This window comes from Tachyglossus aculeatus, chromosome 7 (assembly GCF_015852505.1).
Source record: "Tachyglossus aculeatus isolate mTacAcu1 chromosome 7, mTacAcu1.pri, whole genome shotgun sequence".
Taxonomy (NCBI): Eukaryota; Metazoa; Chordata; class Mammalia; order Monotremata; family Tachyglossidae; genus Tachyglossus; species Tachyglossus aculeatus.
In genome coordinates, this window is record NC_052072.1 from 23,713,619 (window position 1) to 23,734,221 (window position 20,603).

The window sequence follows — 20,603 nt, forward strand, 5'->3', positions numbered from 1 at the left end:
GGAATCAGAGGACCTGGGTTCTAATCATGACTTCACTACTTGTCTGCTGTGTGACCTTGGCCAAGTCACTTTACTTCTCCATGTCCAAAAAAAGTATGAGAAATAAATCCCTCTCCCTCTGACTAAGACTGTGAGCCCTGTGTGGAACAGGGACTGATTATTTTGTATCTACCCCAGCGCTTACCTTGGACATAGTAAGTGGCTAGCAAGCACCAATAGAAGAAAAAAAATTGGACCCTGGGCAGTCCACTGCTGCTAAATATTCACATCTAAGGTCACATCTCCTCCAAGAGGCCTTCCTCAATTAAGCCCCTTTTTCTCTGATCCCCTCTCCCTTCTGTGTCGTCTATGCAGTTGAATCTGTACCCTCTGGCACCCCATCTTCAGCACCAGAGCACTTATGTATATATGCATCACTTATTTATTTATATTAATGTCTGTCTCCCCCTCTAGACAGTAAGCTTGTTTTGAGCAGGGAACATGTCCACCAGCTCTGCTGTCTAGTACTCTCCCAAATGCTTAGTACAGTGCTGTACATCCAGCAAGTGCTCAATAAATACTATTGATTGATTGATTGATCCACTGATTGATTTCATAGACATTGATTCAATGTCTGACTTTCCCATCACCGTAGATAGCATTCCTGTCTCACAAGCCCATAACTTTGGCGTTATCCTTGATTTCTCTCTCTCATTCAACCCACATATTCAATTTACCATGAAATCCTGTTAGATCAACTTTCACTACATCTCTGAAATCTGTCCTTTCCTCTCCATCCACATTAATTCAAATACTTATTCTATCCCATCTTGATTATTGTATCAGCCTCTTGACTGAACTCCTTGCTTCCTATCTCTCCCCATTCCAATCCATACTTCACTTTACTGCCCAGATCATTTTTTTACCAAAACAATCAGGCCAAGTTTCCCCACCCCTCAAGAACCTCTAGTGGTTGCTGAACCACCTCAGCATCAAACAGAAACTCATTACCATTGGCTTTAAAGCACTCAATCATCCTACCTCACCTCACTGCTCTCCTACTACAATCCAGCCCTCACACTCTTCTACTCTAATGCCAACGTACTCACTGTACTTCTATCTCTTCTATCTCATCGGCGACCTCTCACCCACATCCTCTCTCTGGCCTGGAATGCCCTCCCTCTTCCTATCCAACAGACAATTACTCTCTCCACCTTCAAAGCTTTATTGAAAGCATATCTCCTCCAAGAAGCCTTCTCTGACTAAGCCCTCATTTCCTTTTCTCCCACTTCCTTATGCTTCACACTGATTTGTTCCCTTTATTCACCCCTCCCTCAGTCCCATGGCAATTATGACCGTATGCATAATTTATTTATTTATTTTAATGACTTTCTCCCCCCTTTAGACTGTAAACTCATTGTAGGTAGGGCACGTGTCTATCAACTCTATAATATTGTGCTCTCCCAAGTGCTAAGTTCAGTGTTCTGCACACAGTAAGAGCTCAATAAATAATAATAATAACATTTATTAAGCGATTACTATGTGCAAAGCACTGTTCTAAGCGCTGGGGAGGTTACAAGGTGATGAGGTTGTCCCAGGGGCTCTCACAGTCTTAATCCCCATTTTACAGTTGAGGGAACTGAGGCCCAGAGAAGTGAAGTGACTTGCCCAAAGTCACACGGCTGACAAGTGGTGGAGCTGGGATTTGAACCCATGACCTCTGACTCCAAAGCCCGGGCTCTTTCCACTGAGCCATGCTGCTTCTCTGGTTAATAAATATGGCTGATTGACTGATTGAATGTCACAGAAGATGCTGAGGCTCATAGAAATATAGGTTCCTAGAAGTCATTCCATCCAGCCCCCTGCCTTTAAGAGGTGGGGGGAGGAAGCGTGACTATCCTATCCAAATTGAATGCCTATTTTTTTTTCTCCAGGGAGAGAATCTTCATAGACTCCCTTGGGAACTATTTTAATATTTCATTGCTCTGAGTCAAGATGTTCTTTGTTAGGAAACAAAAGAGTTAGCATAAAGGATGGAAAACAGAGCCTGCGGAGAAGAGAGAGTGACAGATTGATGTCAGTAAAACAACATAAAGGAACTAGGATCATATGGGGAGCTACCTGTAAAGGTATGTGTGGTGGTGGAGAGACAGAAGGAAATGCAATGTTACCACATGCAGGCTAAGCGGTAGTCATGAGAACTAGGTCATATGGAGAGAATAAGTCTAAGGTGGCCCATGGGTCCACCCACAAGTCTAGTGGACCAAGAAGGACCAACATCGCCCATGGCTCCACCCACAATTCATGACCCCAACTGGATCCAGAATGTGGACCAAATCCAGAGCCAAAAAAGAGATGTCAATTAGGGAGGAGCTCTCTCTGAGCGTAAACACAGAATTTGGGACCGAATCTGATGTGATGGACTGATTTCTCCAGCAGATTCTCCCAGTGCTGTGCAGTCTGTATTCTATCTCCATCTGATTACTGGCCTGAGTTTGGGAGTTAGTAACGCTGATGCCCTTTGGAAATCAGAATCGGAAGCTGTACCGCATGGGAGAAACATCGTGTCCTAATGGGTTTTAATCCCTCCTCCACTTGCCTCCTGTGTGACCTTAGGGAAGTCATTTCACTCCTCTCAGCCTCAGTATCCTCTTCTGCAAAATGGGGAGAAATACCTGTCTTCCTTCCTTTTTAGACTGTGAGCCCCTTGTGGAACAGGGACTGCTTCTGACCTGATTATCGTGTATCTACACATAGCACCACATAGCATTTTTATAAATATTCTTATATTTTATACTTATATTATCTCTATCTGTAATTTATGTCAGTGTCTATCTCCCCCTGTAGACTGTAAGTTCTTTCATCATCATTATTATCATCATCATCATCAATTATTGAACACTTACTCTGTGCAGAGCGCTTTACTAAGTGCTTGGGAGAGTATAATTAACAGAGTTGGCAGACATGTTCTCTGCACATAATCAACTTGCTTACAGTCTAGAGGGGTCAAAGGTCACCTATAGCTCCACTCACAAATGCAATGGAGAAAATAGGGCAAAGGACACCCACAACTCCACACACAAGAGTGTCCTTGTGAGCAAGTATCCCATCTACCAACTCAATTATATCACGCTCAGTATAGTGCTTTGCACACAGTAAATGCTCAATAAATACCATTGATTGATTGATTACTATTATTACATGGTTCTTGCTTTCTCATTTGTGCTTTTGGTAGCGACCTGGAATTTATTTTTTATGGATGTAAAACCATTTAAATGACTGAGCCCACAGAAAACAAAACAGTTATTCAAGATTTAATGGTTAAACTGTCTTCAAGGTTCACTGTGGTGGGCTCTTCCAGGAGAGGTAAACTGACCCTAGAGTGGACAGCAGGGTTGAGAGATTCTGGGATTTAGCAGGAGAGAATTTGGGAAGATCAGAATGAAGGAGGGCTGGGTCAGCGGAGATTTCCCTGGGTCCTGAGTTGCCAAATTTGTGGCATAGCAATCATCAGTGATCAGATTGTGGTTAGCCACACAAAATGCTATAGATCAAACTGATGAGATGGAGGCAACAAAATGCATGACACAATGGCATCCACCCAAGAGCCCTGAAGGAACTCTTTGAGGAAGCTGCAGAACACCTGGCAAGAAGGTGTAACCTATGGTTTCCACTGTGCCAGAGATGGGTGGATCACTAATATAACTCCCTTCTCTGAGAAGAATACCAGAGGTGATCACAGATTGGTGTGTTTCACTTCTACAACTGGAAGATTATCAGAATCTATAATCAAATTAAGAATTACAGAACGTTAGAAAATCATGTGTCAGGAGAAAGTATGCTTTCTGTAATGGGAAAATACTAAAAGAAAAACTGCAACTTCCCCTAATCTGCAATTCATTTTAATTACAAGATTGTAAGCTCCCTGAGGGCAGAGATCAATCATTTCTATATTGTTCTATCCCAAACTCTTGGTCCCCTCTCAGGGTCACGCCTGGAGAGTTTCCAGTACTCTACCAGTCACGATTACAGGAGGGAGAGTCAAGCGGAGACCTACCCATTCCATTCTTAGCTTGGGCAGTGGCTAGTGAGTGGAAGGCAATCTGCTACAAGTCAAAACTCACCCGTGCTGGACAGCCTAGGCATGGGAGAGAGTTGAGGACAGAGATTTGTTTACTGTGCGAAAAGAGGCAATGGTAAACCACTTCTGTATTTTTACCAAGAAAACTCTATAGATACACTACCAGAACGATTGCAGATGGAAGTGGGACATTTTGGGAGAGATGTGTCGATGGCATCACTAGGCTGGACAGGATGACAGCATAACAAAACTCTTAGTACAGTGCTCTGCACACAATGAGCACTCAAGTAATGCTATTGATGGGTGGATTAATTCTTGGAAATGGTCAATAAGAAGATGAATAGAGTGAAACCTATGGCTGTAATATACTTCAATTTTCTAGAGGATTTTGACTCCATAAGAATCCACATCGGGGACTTAAAAAAAAACAGTAATCATGAGATTGGAGGGAATGTTCTTCTAGGAAGAAAAATCTGGTGAAAAGCTTATCAATCAACCAATCAATGATGTTTATTGAGAGCTTTAGTGTGTGCGAAGCACTGCACAAAGCACTTAGGGGAGTGCGATATGAGTTGGTAGGCATGTTCCCTGCCTACAAGGAGCCTAGATTAAAGCTGATGGAGATCATTTCTGGAGTAGTAGTCTAAGTATTTGGTGCCACCCAAATCAGAAATAATCTGCAAGAATGAATGCACAAAATCACACTAAATTCTTCCAGGTTGTGAGATGGCACACTAATGGAAATAAATTACCAATATGAAATAAATGCTGTAGGTCTTAGGGTGGAGTGAATAGCATGTAATAATGGTGTTTGTTAAGTGCGTACTATGTGCCAGGCACTGTAATAAGACTGGAGTGTATACAAACAAATCGGATTGAACACAGTCCAATCAAGTGCTTAAAGAGCACTTAGCACGACTCTATTATATTGTACTTTCCCTAGTGCTCTATACACGGTAATCTCTCAATAAATGCCATTCATTCACTGATTGATGGGATAGGGGAGTAAATACATTTAATCTACTATTGATATATATATTCTGTTCTCCTGTAACGGGGGGATTTCATTCTTGCACTAAGGAAAGCTCATGTTGTAATATTCACCCCATGTCTGACCTGCACATATGTACAGAACTGTTCCTTCCAACATTACACTGTGCTGAATCCAGGAAGAATGTTTCATATTTCTCCCATCAGGTTGAAGCCATGAGGAAACACAGGCTGTGAGAAGATTGAGTACATGCATAAGAGCGAAAGGTGGCAGGAAGGATTTCTTTGATCTCTCAGTGGTTTTTTATCTTTTTTTGTCATTTTTGTTGCCTTCCTCAAAATTCTCTCTGATTTTGCTAAAACTTGTTAATTTAAGCAGTTGTATTTATTGTTGTTTATATATTTTTATATGTTATTTATATATTCTAGACTATGAGCCCGTTGTTGGGTAGGGATTGTCTCTATTTGTTGCCAAATTGTACTTTCCAAGCATTTAGTACAGTGCTCTGCACACAGTAAGTGCTCAGTAAATGCGATTGAATGAATGAAAGAATGAGTGCTTACTATGTGCAGAGCACCATACAAAGCACTTGGGAGAGTACAACAGAGTTAGTAGATATGTTCCCTGCCCACAACTTTTAATTGTGTGGTGGTTAAAACTGGACCCGATGGTCTACCTTGTATCACCCCAGTGCTTAGAACGGTGCTTGGCACATAGTAAGTGCTTAATAAATACCAACATTATTATTATTAATAAAGATCTAACCAGTATAAAGATTCCCCAAGAAGATCATTTTCCACTTCTTTGTATGTTCCGCTTCTATTTATTCAATGAAGCTCGCTGACAGACTGTGAGCCCGATGTTAGGGAGGGACTGTCTTAATACGTTGCTGATTTGCACTTCCCAAGCGCTTAGTACAGTGCTCTGCACACAGTAAGTGCTCAATAAATACAATTGAATGAATGAATGAATGAATGACTTTGCTGTGATCCGCAGTGGTCAACTATCTCCTGGAAGTCATTGTCTACAATTATCTGTGCAGAGCCAATGTAAACCAATACTTGAAGCAGCATGGCATAGTGGATAGAGCACAGGTTGAGGAGTCAGTAGGACCTGGGTTCTAATCCTGGCTCTGTCACATGTCTGCTGTTTGACCTTGGACAAGTCACATCACTTCTCTGTGCCTCAGTTCCCTCCTCTGTAAATAGGGGTTAAGACTGCGAGCCCCATGTGGGACAGGGACTGTGCCCAATCTGATTTGCTTGTATCCACCCCAGTGCTAGTTCAGTGCCTGGCACATAGTCAGTGCTTACCAAATGCCATCATCATCCTCATCATCATTATCACAGATTTATGCTGATCTAGGCTGGAATGTCCTCCCTTGTCATAACAGACAATTACTCTCCCCCACTTAAAGCCTTATTGAAGGCACATCTCCTCCAAGAAGCCTTCCCAGACTAAGCCCTCATTATCTCTTCTCCCACTCCCTCCTGTGTCACCCTGATTTGCTTCCTTTACTTGGCCTCCCCTTAGCCCCACAGCACTTATTTCCATATCCATAATGTATTTATTGACATTAATGTCTGTCTCCCCCTCTGGACTGTAAGCTTGTTGTGGGCAGGTAATGTGAATATTGCTGTATCGTATTCTCCCAAGCGCTTAGTACAGTGCTCTGAAAACAGTAAGCACTCAGTAAATATGACTAATTGATTGACTTATGGCTCCCCAATCACCCTGCCGATATAGACTAAATTCTGACTGCCTGACCAACCGAATTCATTGATTGGTTGATTGATTGAGTTTAAGCTGATTGAAGGAGGGCCTAGAGAGACACCAGGGACTTTCCACTTGGATTTGTGACCTTTGAGAATTTAGAATTTACCCCATCTTCAGTCCCACAGCACTTATGCCCATATAAATATATATAAAGCATACATTATAAATAATTTAGTTATATTAATGCCTGTCTCACCCTGCAGTCTGTAAGCTTGTTGTGGGCAGGGAACATGTCTACAGACTCTACTGCACTGTATTCTCCCAAACGTTTAGTACAGTGTTCTGAACACAGTAAGAGCTTATAGATACCATGATTGGTTGATTGGCTTTTCACTAGATTTTTCTTCATGGAAAAGCATCCCCTCCAATCCTGTGATTCTGTTTTGTTTTGTTTATTTTTTTAGTCTCTGATGGGGAGTCTTTTGGAGTCAAAACCCTTGTTTCCTGTTGGGATAATTAGTTCTTATTATTACTGCCTCTGTCAGCTTCTGGCTCCCAGGATGTCTACACCATTAACTCCTTTAATTAACTCGCTCTCCCATCCCAAAGAAATTGAGTTGAGCAGTGGTTCCCCCACCTTATGAGATGATGAGGAATGCTATCGTTTAACAAGACAGAACTCAAAACTTCCAACTTCCAGACTGGTGCAGTTACAATACTAGAAAGCACTTCTTCCACCTGGTAAAGTTTATTAAGATGTCATGGCTCTGTACAATATGCACTACAGTGGTATTGCCCATCTGATGTTAGAATCGTGGGGCAAAATCTTTAACAATAAATTAAGTTTCCTATCAACCAGCCTGTTACACAGAGACATCTGGCCAAAAAACAGAGACAACCATATTTTCACACAAACTACTCCTGATCTCATCAATGGGGTAATTTGGCCACCCCTACCCCAGCCCAGTAACCCCCGAAGTAAAACAATCAAAAGAGAGAAACCAAGTCAGGAGGCGATTGTCCCACAAAATAACCAATATGTACAGACATCCCAGCTAGGCTGCTTTCTTTCCAGCGTAACCCTACAGGTGTCAAGCTTTCAACTGGCAGTGGGCTGATCCAGCTTTAATTTTTCTTGTCCATCCAGGACAATAAGATGTCCAGCTCCCCAAGGCATTTGATGGCTGCAGGTTTTACCTCCAGCTGAAAAGAAACACAATTCAGTTTATGCACACAATCAAGGACTGTCAAAGTATTTGTTGAGCGCTCACTCTGTGTCAAGCACTGTTCTAAGTGCTAAGGTAGATATCCATTTTTCAGGTTGGGCACCATTCAGTCCCACAAGGGGCTCACAGTCCAAGTAAGATAATAATAATGATAGTATTTGCTAAGCGCTTACTATGTGCCAGGCACTGTTCTAAGCACTGGGGTACATACAAGGTAATCAGACGGTCCCACGTGGGGCTCACAGACTTAATCCCATTTTACAGTTGAGGTAACTGAGGCACAGAGAAGTTAAGTGACTGTTAAGGCACAAAGAAGTTAAGGATGGAGAACAGGTATTTTTTTATGGCATTTGTTATGTCGGACATTCACTGTACAGAGTGCTGGGATAGATACAAGATGGTCAAAATGGATACTGTCCAGAGTGTCAAAGCCCAGAGGGGAAGACAGATATTAATATAAATAAATAAATTACAGACAGGGACATAAATGCTGTGGGCCTGAGGGGAGGTTGAATAAAAGGGGCAAATCAAGGTGACACAGAAGGGAATGGGAGAAGAAAAAATGAGGGCTTAGTCAGGGAAGATCTTGTGGAGGAGATGCATCTTCAACAAGGCTTTGAATTTGGGGAGACGGAGATGGGAGAGGAGAAGGAGATGGAAGAGAAGGAGGAGAAGGAAGAGGAGAAGCAGGAGGAAGAGGAGGAGGAGAAAGGGGAGGAGGAGGGGGAAGGGAGAGAAGGAGGACAATGGGGAGAGGAGGAGGAGGTGGAAAGGGAGGAGGAGGAGGAAGTGATGCTGAGAAATACTTGGCAAACTGATGGTTCACATCAATTGATTAATGTTATTTATTGAGCATTTACTATGTGCAGAGCGCTGTACTACATGTTTGGGAGAGTACCAAACAATAGAGTAGGTAGATATGATCCCTGCCCACAGACCCAGTTGGTTTACCTGTTCATAGTTGGTGAGGACCAGCTGGTATTTGTGAGTGGTTTCGTTTTTACAGTGACAGGATTTCTGCCCCAACAGAAGAGAAACAACCAATCAGTACTGTGCTTTAGGAGAGGAGGTGGCCCCATTTCATTGGCTTGGCAAATACCCGCTTCAGCAGACGGGCACTTCTTGGGGTCTTGAATTGGGGGTGTCAGGTTCCACAAAGTGAGCTCTGAGAGTCCCTGTCTTTTTGTAACTTCTGACAGATCCGGGGGCCAGAGGATACTTCCCCTAGGAGTCAGGGTAGGCAGGAGGGAGCTGGAAGGAGATCCCAAAGGCTATTGGAGGTGGTCATTTGAATGACAAATGGGGAGAAAGGTAGGGTACTGAAGAGACAGGGAAGGGAAAGAAACCCTGGATTGGGGCAGGGACATTATCTGAAGGTCATGTAAAAGTATCCCCAAATCCAGAAACCAAAGGGGACAATTCTGACAGGAACTTCCCCCTCCCTCCTCGGAGATGGGGTGGCCATTTTGCCCAGGTCCAGGCCTGGGGCTCCAAGCCTGGGACTCACACACTGCTTGAGGCTCTCCTTGATGCTGAAGAAGGAATTGGCAATTCTGCTGACCCTGCGGCGGATGGTGGGGTCCTCTCCCTCGTCGTAGTGCTTGAAGACTTTCTCCACGTAGAACTGAAGGAGGTGCTTGGCGAGGCAACACTTCTCTGAGGGCTGCAGACAGAGATGTCGGTCACTCCCTGGGAGTTGGGCAGAAGCCAGAAGGGACACCCTGTTCCCCTCAGGGGAGGCCCGGTGAGTGAGTCAGGGCTCTGTGTCATGGAGTTGAGGAGAACGAGGAGGTTGGGCAACTGGAATCCCCAGGTAATCCAGAAACCTCTCTCAGTAGCCAAAAACTGCTCCCTCCTCCCTCATCAAACCTTGAACCAGAGCTGCTCAGAAGCAGCCACATGAACTTAGTTCAGTGTTCTGCACCCAGTAAGTGCTCAATAAATAGGATGGATTGTTCGAGTGAGAGCTAGCAAGTAGAGAAGCAGACAGGCCTAATGGAAAAAACACAGCCTGGGTTCCAATCCGGGCTCTGCCACTCATTAATTTTTGTATTGTACTCTTCCAAGCCCTAGTACAATGCTCTGCACACAGTAAGTGCTCAATAAATACTATTGAATGAGTGAATTTGGTGTGTAACCTTCACTTCCCTGTGCCTCAGTTTCCTCATCTAAAAAATGGAGATGAAATACTCAGTTTCCCTGCCTTTTAAGCTGTGAGCCCCATGAAGGATAGAGACTGTCTGACATGATTATCTTATATCTACCCCAGTACTTAGAACAGTGCTTGCCACATAGTATTGACACTACTATTATGATTTTTATTAGCAGAAGACCATAGGAAGAGAAAGAAGGAGCCTGGATATTGCTCATGATGAAAAGCTAGCCTCAGAAAATCAAGTTGGCTACAAAGTTCCTTACCCACCCTTTCAGGTTGAATTGCTGTCACAGCACCGCTCCTTTAACACTGGCTTGAAATGAAACCATTGCCCTCAGAACCTTAAATGGATTTATATAACCCAGTGGCACACAATGTTTTGGGATGCCACAGACAACAAATGAAGGTACTTAGACTCTCCTCAGAGGCACGTTCCCAATGAGACAACCATGCTGTAACTAGCATTCAAGTGAACAATACAGTGGGGAATCATCTCAGATCCAAAATTATATGCCCTGAAAAATGTTACTCTGTGGCATGTTTCCTAGAAATCGAGGCTTCATGGAACCTGGATTTGGACTTCAAAACAACCATGAATTATCCTGACAGGAGACAGTTTCACGCAATCTGTTTCTACTCAGCTGGCTTCAGCAGCTGAAGAACTGGTGCATGTGGAAATTTATAGCTTAGGGCAAAGCCGAAGCGGAAAAGCTCAAGTATAAAATCAACACATCCATCTTCATCAAAAGAAGAGAAGACTGTAATTGAATAAATGAACACAGTGGGTCTCTTTGACCTGCCCAGAAAGCTTAAATTGGAAGAAGAAAGCATCCTTATTTCTTTCGCTGTGTCCCTGGCTGTTAGTGTGGTGGCAGTCTAGAAAGAGAGGAAAGAGGAGATTCTGGAAACGTGGAGGAAGATCCATCAATCAATCAATGGTATTTATTGAGTGCTTAATTGTGCAGAGCACTGTACTAAACATTTTGGAGAGGACGGAGTTGGTAGACAAGTTCCCTGCCCACAATGAGCTTACAATCTAGAGGTAGAGACAAACATGACCATAAAATAAATGAATTACTGATATTTTCATAAGTGCTATGGGGCTGAGGGAGGGATTAAAAAAAGGGAGGAAGTCCAATTGCAAAGGTGAGATTATAATGAGGCTACTGAACCTAGAATCTCAGCTACTCCTAAAGTGGTGGTAACCTGTTGTGGGCAGGGAATATGTCTACCAACTCTGTTGTACTGTACTCTTCCAAGCACTTAATAAAATGCTCTTCACACATTAAGCACTTAATAAATACCATCGATTGATAATAGTAGGAGCAGTAGTAGCAACAGCAACATTTATTGAGCACCCACTTGGTGTGGCACACTGTACTAGGTGCTTGGGAATCACAGAATAACCGATAGAGCACAGATCTGGGAGTCAGAAGGCCCTGGGTTCTAATTCTGGCTCCACCACTTGTCTGCTGTGTGACCTTGGGTAAGTCACTTCACTTCTCTGTGTCTCAGTTTCCTCATCTTTAAAATGGAAATTAAGACTGGGAGTCCCACGTGGGACAGTCCCCTCTAGACTGTAAGCTCCTTGTGGGCAGGAACGTGCCTGGTATACTGTTCAATTGTATTTATTGAGTGCTTACTGTATGCAGAGCACTGTGCAAAGCACTTGGGAGAGTACAAAACAACAATAAACAGACACATTCCCTGCCCACTTATTGCACTCTCCCAAGCACTTAGTACAGTGCTCTGCACTCAGTAAGCACTCGATAAATATGATTGATTGACTGACTGACTAACCTGATGATCTTATATCTAGCCCAGTGCTTAGTACTTTGCTGGGAACTTAGTAAGTACTTAACAAATACCATTCCCTGCCTGCAATGAACTTGCACTCTAGCAGGGAAGGCAACTATAGTAAATAAATAAATTGAGCAGATAGAGGTGCGGGAGTGGTAAGGAGTGCAAAGAGAGGTCTCAGGAAATTGTACTCTTTCAGGCTGCAGAATATTCTTGAGGACTTTAAGTCTTTGCTAGCCATCACTCTGTCAATCACTTGGATTTATTGAGTGCTTACTGTGTGCAGAGCATTGTACTAAGCATTTGGGAGAGTTTAGTACAACAGTATTGGTAGACATGATCCCTGTCCGCAAAGAGTTTATAATCTAGTACAGGAGACTGACATTATAATAAATTATGGAAAGGAAAAGCAGCAAAGTATAAAGATCTAAGGAAAGCAGTGTCATGAGATAATTGATTAATCTCCCCAGAGGGACTCCATTTCCAACCAGGTAGAGTTTAGCCACTGAGGTAAATCTAGTTTAATAAAATAAACAGCTTTGAAACCATCAAGGGAACATATTTACCAAGTCTGTTGTATTGTATAATAATAATAATAATAATAATAATGGTATTTGTTAAGCACTTACTATGTGCAAAGCACTGTTCTAAGTGCTGGGGAGGTTACAAGGTGATCTGTTTGTCCCAAGGGGGCCTCACAGTCTTAATCCCCATTTTACAGATGAGGGAACTGAGGCCCAGAGAAGTTAAGTGACTTGCCCAAAGTCACACAGCTGACAATTGGCAGAGCCAGGATTTGAACCCTTGACCTCTGACTCCAAAGCCTGTGCTCTTTCCACTGAGCCATGACTCTCCCAAATGCTTAGGACAGTACTCTGCACACAGTACACACTCAATAACTATTACTGATCGATTGAGTGCATGAGTGAACCACGGTTGATGATAGGCAAGAAGTAAATATACCAATAGCATTTAGTTAAGCCTTCAATCTCTTTTTGATGTCAGGTTAAGTACAATGAATAGGTAACTATTTCATAATCAAACTACTAAAACACTTTTCAGAATGCTGTAGGGATCTGATTCACATTAAATACTCTGTAGAATCCTCCAGATGAGTGAATTTTTCCTTGGACTAGGAGCAGCGCTGGGCAGAAATGAGGGCAGAGAAGAGGAATTAGAAGATAGAATGAGTAATAGTAGTAGTAATAAAAGTAAATGTTCTACTACTACTGCTACTAGTACTACTACTACTACTATGGAGTAGAAAGCATCTATAGAAGGCAAGTTTAATTTTCTGAGATGTAATAAACGAGGGAAGAAAGATCATTAATAGTGGAACAATCCTAGAACTAAAAGGTAAATGGTGGAAACTACTCAAACTTCCCAAATGCATGCTTCCAGCCTTCAGCCCAGAAACCCCGCTTCTTTGGGGATATCTAAAGGTCCCCCACTCCAAATCAGTAGGACAACAGGGGGGTTCCCTCCCGTGCAAATTGGCTCCCTTGCCCTCCCAAAGGAGGGCTGACCTAGAGGAAGCCCCATCCCCAGAATTCATAATGATCAGGAGATGAGTATCAACCAATACCTTGATGTTGTGCAAGGACTCTGATTTAGATAAAATAGTGCTATTCCGGAAGACATCCTTAGCTTGCTGTAAAGGAAGAGAAAAAGACAGAAATGGGTGACAAGCATTCCATCTATTTCCATCATCATCATCATCATCATCAACATTTATTCATTCAGTCAGTCAGTCATAGTTATTGAGCGCTTACTGTGTGCAGAGCACTGTACTAAGCGCTTATCAACATCATCCTCGTCACAACATCGACCGGCCTCGACTGAGGGCTCCCAGAAAGCATAGGGACTGAGGAGATTCCGACTGGAATAAAGGATCGAGAGGTACTTACAATGGCACTTTTGATGGCTTGGAAATTGTCTCTGATTTCATGCATGTTTACGGCAATCGTGCACTCCCCAAAATGCACTCTTCTGAGGCCTTGGCCGGGTGCTGAGCACAGGAAAACAACTGCAGAAAGGAGGTACAGATAGCTTCCCTGGACCTTCATTTCCCTAAAAGATCTGAGAGCAAGCATCCCAAAAGGAGACCTGTTTGAAAAGAAAGAGATGTCCTCTCCATCAGTTCCCATTATAATGGGAACCTTGTTAGAGTGTGACTACCCAGGAAGACTCAAAAATGCCAGCTTCCCCTGGCTTGGAATTGCTTGTGTGCTTCCCTTCCTTTGAGGGCTTTGAATAAATTGAATTTTGACTTTCTGAGAACGTGATATAGTTTTTTTTCAATTCCCCAAGGACCCATCTCCTTGTACATTTGCTCTTGGGTATGACTCAGACCTTACTTTAGAGTAGGGGAAAATACTGCGGGGGGTGGGGGTGTAAATAAATGTGAAAAACTGGGTCGCTATATACTGATGGAATGAGACAACAGATTGGAAAAAAAATAAAACTCATTTGTTTTCCCTCTTTTGACTAAAAAATAGTCTTCAACGTTCTTAACATAGAACCAAAGCATGCCTCTCCTTTTCCGTCTGGGTAAAATACAGTTGATTGAAACCACGCCTGCAGATTCCATCTGCCAAGAAAGATGAGAAGGAGTATGGATGGGGTGTCTCTAAATCAAGAAGCGGAGAGGCAATTCCTCCTCTGAGTGCTAATGGCTTTGTCTCGGCAATCCATGTCTTATTGCCAATTATATCCCAGGAAATTAAATGCCACTTTTGACAATGTAACGACCTCTGTGGGCCTCCTTGTTTTTTGTTTTATTTAGTTTTTTTATTTGTTAAGCATTTACTATGTGCCAGGTACTGTGCTAAGCCCTGGGGTAGATCCATGCTAGTTAGGTTGGACAAAGCCCATGTCCCAAAGCTCTCCATCACCTTGCCCCGTCATACCTCACCTCTCTTCTCTTCTTCTTCAGCCCAGCTTGCACACTCCACTGCTCTGCTGCTAACCTCCTAACTGTGCCTCTTTCTCACCTGTCCCACTGTCGATCCCCGGCCCACATCCTCCCCCTGGCCTGGAATGCCCTTCCTCCACACATCTGCCAAACTAACTCTCTTCCTCTCTTCAAAGACCTACTGAGAGCTCACCTCCTCCAGGAGGCCTTCTCAGACTAAGCCCTCCTTTTCCTCTCCTCCTCTTCCCCTCCCCATCACCCCCCTTCCTCTGCCCTTCCCCCTTCCCCTCCCCACAGCATTTGTATATAGCTGTACATATGTATTACTCTATTTTATTAATGATATGTAGATAGCTACAATTCTATTTATTTTGATGGTATTGACACCTGTCTACTTGTTTTGTATTGTTGTCTGCCTCCCCCTTCTAGATTGTGAACCCATTGTTGAGTAGGGACCATCTCTATATGTTGCCGATTTGTACTTCCCAAGTGCTTGGTACAGTGCTCTGCACATTGTAAGCGCTCAATAAATATGTTTGAATGGACGAATGAAAGAATAAATACAAATGAATGAATGAATACAGAAAGTTATAAAGTACAAAGACATTATCCCACCCATTCACACAGCTCATATTTGAGAGGATGCTTTTTTTACGGTGTTTGTTAAGCGATTACTTTGTGTTAGGAATAGTACTAAAGTTGGAGTAGATGTAAGCCAATCAAGTTAGATACAGACCATGTTCCATATGGGGCTCACAGTCTTAATTCCCATTTTGCAAATGAGGTGACTGAGGCATAGAGAAGTTAAGTGACACATCCAAGGTCACACAGCAGACAAGTGGCAGAGCCAGAATTAGAAAACAAGTCCTTCTGACATCCATGCCCATGCTCTGTGTACTAGGCAACATTGCTTTTCTGGTATACTTAATATAACAAAACATCTCTGCAAATTCTGCTATGGTTTACTCTCCTAAGTACTTAGTACAGTGCTCTGCACACAGTAAATGGTCAATAAATACAATTAACTGATATAACAGTAAAGTTAACATTTAACATTAAAGTTAACTTTTGAAAACTTGCTCCAAAGCATATTCAGGCCCTTTGTCCCTCCTTTAAAAATATTTGATAAAACACGCTACACATAACATAGATGGTAGACTGAAGATAGGTAGATAGATAAACATAGTCTACTCATAGAAAGCACTTGACAGGCAGCAGGCCAACTATTCATAAACCACATTACCCTTTTGTGCTCCAAAGGATGAGAATGTGGCTCCTCTATGCAGAATAAAACATCAAACGGTGAATGGAATGTCTTACCTGAAGATACAGAGTGTCTTGTTTGGTCTCTGGTTCTCTGTGAAACTGGAAAGAGCAGACCATTTTTATGCTGAAGGAGAAGAGGAAATTCTAGAAAGGTATGCTGGGTGGGTCCAGCCTTGGAAATTTTGGGATTTTTTTTTGGCACCTCATTTCCTTAATTGGTATTTTAGGGCTCCTGTTAGCTGAATAATCATTATTAAGAAATTGAGCACTTTCCTAGGTCTTGACATGCATCTTTTCAGAGGAAATATACTCCCTTTTCAATGCAAATGAGAATTTCTCGCAACCCAGTGTTCACACACACACACACTCACACAAACATACACATACACCCAAAAAAGGAGCTGGTCTCCCCTAGAACTGTGGTGTCTGGCATGACACCAACAATACCTTTTGGGCAAATTCCCCTTCACCCTCTCACCCTCCTTCTCCCCTCCATATGCCTCCCTCTCCCCACCTCCCCCACCTCCTCCAACTTCCTTGACATGACTCTCAGAAAACACTTCCCGCAATCTCAATTCAGGGCTTGTGTTCTTTATGGAAGCACTCAAAGCTTCCAGATATCATAATGCCTTGAATTCCTATAAAGTTATTCTTCCCTAATATGTTCACATCAAGGACATTATTTCCCCTCACTGTTACCCTGAGAGGCAAGAATTAGGGTCTGATTCCACAGACAGGAATTACTGAGAGAAGAATTATTCAGTCACTGCAGTCAGTGACTGAGCTAATCAATCCATCAATACCATTAAAATAAAAATAGAAACCTAGACCAGTTGGGGAAAAAGTCATCCAAACAGGACTGTGTGCCTCTTGGGTGTCAGAGAATGAGTCTGAACTCATTTTTTTTTGTTTTTAATGGTATTTGTTAAGCACTTACTATGTGCCAGGTATTGTTCTAAGCACTGGGTTAGATACAAAGTAATCAGTTTGGACACAGTCCATGTCCCATATGGGGCTCCCAGTCTAAATCCTCTTTTTACAGTCAAAGGAACTGAGGCATAGAGAAGTTAAGTGACTTGCCCGAGGTCTCTCATCCTATCCCGACTCTATTACTGCATCAGCCTCCTTTCTGATTTCCCATCCTCCTGTCTCTCCCCACTTCAGTCTATACTTCACTCTGCTTCCCGGATCATCTTTCTACAGAAACACTCTGGGCATGTCACTCCCCTCCTCAAAAATCTCCAGTGGTTGCCTATCAACCTTCGAATCAAACAAAAACTCCTCACTCTCGGCTTCAAAGCTCTCCATCACCTCGCCCCAGCCTACCTCACCTCCCTTCTCTCCTTCTACAGCCAAGCCTGCACCCTCTGCTCCTGTGCCTCCTCACTGTGCGTCGTTCTCACCTGTCCCACCGTCAACCCCTGGCCCATGTCCTTCCTCTGGCCTGGATCGCCCTCCCTCCACACATCCACCAAACTAGCTCTCTTCCTCCCTTCAAAGCCCTACTGAGAGCTCACCACTTCCAGGAGGCCTTCCCAGACTGAGCCCCCCTTTTCCTCTCCTCCTCCTCCCCTCCCCATTGCCACCCCTTCCTATGCCCTTCCCAGTTCCTTCTGACTCTCAGATCTGTGCTCTATCCTCTAGGCCATGTTGCTTCCCACAACTGTTTGACATCATATTTCTCCCCACTTTTAGGTACAGTTTTCCACACTGGATGAACTTAATGAATGAATTCAATGGGGCAATTGTGAGGAGGGCCATTCCTGTGGGAAGTTATCAATCAAGGATATTTACTGAGCGCTTCTTGTGTGCCGAGTACTGTACTAAAGTATTCAGGAGAGTCCAGTACAGCAGTGTTGGAAGACATGTTCCCTGCCCACAGAGAACTTACAATCTAAAGGGGGAGTCTAGCAGTTTTACCTGAAGAATCACCTAGAACATCCTACTTGTTGGCCACACTCAGTGAGAATCATGAAGATAGCCATGATGACAACAGGAGCCACTGAGCTGGCCATCCTGGTAATGGACCTGCTGGTCATTCAATTATATTCACTGAGCACTTACTGTGTGCAGAGCACTGTATCAAGCGCTTGGGAGAGTACAATACAACAATATAACAGATGCATTTCCTGCCCACAATGAGCTTACAGTCTAGAGGGGGAGACAGACATTAATTTAAATAAATTACAGATATGTGCATAAGTTTTGTGAGGCTGGGAAGGGGGATGAATAAAGGGAGCAAGTCAGGGTGATACAGAAGGGAGTGGGAGAAGAGGAAAAGAAGGCTTAGGGAAGGTCTTGTCGATGGAGCTACAGCACAGTATTGGTTATTATGGGGAGTGCACAGGGGGAAAAAACACTGGTTGCCTTTGCAATGAGTTGCAACCACGCCAATCAAATTTCTTGTCACATCCAGAGCCCCAGTGGAAACAGAGAAGAAAGAGGGACTGCAGATGGCATCGTATAAACCAGTAGCACTCTAATCCTTCCTTTCACAGAGGTTCTCCATCCTGAAGTCTCCGTGATTGGCTGGGACTTACCCATCCTCTACAATGCAAGATTCCATCATCATCATCTACATCATCATCATCATCATCATCATCATCATCATCATGAGGAGCAGTGTGGCCTAGTGGAAAGAGCATAGGCCTGAGAGTCAGAGGACCTGAGTTCTAATACCGGCTCTGCTACTCACCGGCTTTGCAAATCAGTCGTTCAGTTGTATTTATCGAGTTCCTACTGTGGGCAGAGCACTGTAGTGAGTGCTTGGGGGAGTACAATATAACAGATACGTTCCCTGCCCACAACAAGCTTACAGTCTTGTGAGCTTGGGTGGTTCACTTTGCTTCTCTCTGCCTCCATTTCCTCGTCTGTAAAATGGGGTTTCGATACCTGTTGTCGCTCTGACTCACAGTCCGTTGAGGGACAGGGACTGTGTCTGATACCAGAGCTTAGTATAGTGCTCAGCACATAGTAAGTGCTTAAGAAATACCACTGTTATTATCACCATCACCAGGACATTCAGAAAAAGAAACTCAAAATACAGGATGGGAAAGATTAGGGGGCACAAATCCAGCAGAAACAACTAGGAGATATGATTGACCATAAGTGAATGCGAATCAGCCATGCAAAGCCTCTTATTAACCAGCCAATGAGGTTCCAGAATGCCTTCTGAGGAATTAGTCGGGGCTGGGAAGCAATCCTTCCTCTGCATTCAGCACTACTCAGGCCCTTATTACAATCCTCTGTTTAATTTTATGGCCTATTTTGTTCTCTGTCTCCCCCTTTTAGACTGTGAGCCCACTGTTGGGTAGGGACTGTCTCTAGATGTTGCCAATTTGTACTTCCCAAGCGCTTAGTACAGTGCTCTGCACATAGTAAGCGCTCAATAAATACGATTGATGATGATGATGATGATGATGAAAGGGAACTGAAGAAGTTCTTTGTTGTTGTTTTTGTTTTTGTTAAGTGCTTACCATGTGCTTGGCACTCTACTAAGTGCTTGGGTAGATACAAGTTAATCAGGTTGGACACAGTGCATGTGTCAGAGGAGGCTCATTGTCTTAATCTCCATTTTATAGATGAGGTAACTGAGGCACTGAGAAGTGAAGTGATTTACCCACAACGGACAAGTTGAAGAGCAAGGATTCGAACCCAGATCCTTCGAGTCCTGGGCCCATTTCTGGGCTCGTGCTCTATCCACTAGGCTATGCTGCTTCTTTGTTAAGTGCTTACTATATGCCAGGCACTGTACTAAGGGCTGAGGAAGATACAGCCTAATCAGGTTGGACACAGTCCTCTTCCCACATGGGATAAAGTGGGGCTCAGTCTTAATCCCCATTTTACAAATGAGGGAACTGAGGCACAGGGAAGTGAAGCGAGTTGGCCAGGGTCATGCAGCAGACAAGTGGCAAAGCCACAACTAGAACCCAGGGCCTCTGACTCCCAAGCCCGCTTTATCCACTTGGCCACCCTGCTTCTTTGAGAGCCACAGAAATTATTATAAAGCATTGGAAAATACGTCCTATGGAGAAAGATGAAGGGAACAGGGATGATTTAGCCCATAGACGGGAAGGCTCAAGACAAAAGCAACTATTTCCCAAGTCTCTGAAGGGTCTTATGGGGAGTTTCTTTCCACATCCTTTGATGCTGAAACAAGAGGAAATAAGCCTAGACAAAGCAGGAAACCTTTTGGTTGGAAACCTCTACAGTTTTGGATATTTTTAAGGGTATTTGTTGAGCACTGGTTATATGTCAATGACTGTTCTATGTTCTGGCATAGATACAAGTTAATTAGGTTGGGTACAGTCCCTGTGCCGCATGGAGTTACAGTCTAAGTAGGAGGGAGAACAGGAGAATTGAGTCACAGAGAAGCAAACAATTGGCAGAGCTGGGATTAGAACCCAGGTCCTCTGATTCCCAGGCCTGTGCTCTTTCCTCCAGACCATGTTACTTCCTATGCTGATTCAACCACG

The 20,603-nt window shown here is 43.4% G+C and overlaps 1 protein-coding gene and 1 non-coding gene across 2 annotated transcripts; one reads left to right on the top strand and one right to left on the bottom strand.

Moving 5' to 3' along the window:
• The first annotated feature begins 3,955 nt into the window (after window positions 1-3,955).
• Window positions 3,956-4,093, top strand: LOC119931032. Its single transcript, XR_005451901.1, has one exon. It is a non-coding gene; the product is annotated as a small nucleolar RNA SNORA7 (small nucleolar RNA).
• Window positions 4,094-7,511: 3,418 nt separating this feature from the next.
• IL19 (interleukin 19) lies at window positions 7,512-16,198 on the bottom strand. The gene is made up of 6 exons (XM_038749713.1): window positions 16,183-16,198; window positions 13,856-14,054; window positions 13,534-13,599; window positions 9,501-9,656; window positions 8,945-9,010; window positions 7,512-7,970 (listed from the first exon to the last, which is right to left on the bottom strand). Exons 2-6 carry the CDS (start codon window positions 14,039-14,041, stop codon window positions 7,893-7,895), a joined length of 552 nt encoding a protein of 183 aa, XP_038605641.1. The 5' UTR covers window positions 14,042-14,054; window positions 16,183-16,198; the 3' UTR covers window positions 7,512-7,892.
• Window positions 16,199-20,603: the final 4,405 nt, after the last annotated feature.

What these genes read in the sequence shown, in the direction of transcription:
- IL19 (XM_038749713.1), bottom strand. Translation starts at nt 14,041, where the DNA reads ATGCTTGCTCTCAGATCTTTTAGGGAAATGAAGGTCCAGGGAAGCTAT. An exon ending in AAGCCATCAAAAGTGCCATT is followed by an intron (nt 13,600 to 13,855) that starts GTAAGTACCTCT and finishes CTTCCTTTACAG; the next exon opens with CAAGCTAAGGATGTCTTCCG. An exon ending in TCCTCACCAACTATGAACAG is followed by an intron (nt 7,971 to 8,944) that starts GTAAACCAACTG and finishes GTTTCTTTTCAG; the next exon opens with CTGGAGGTAAAACCTGCAGC.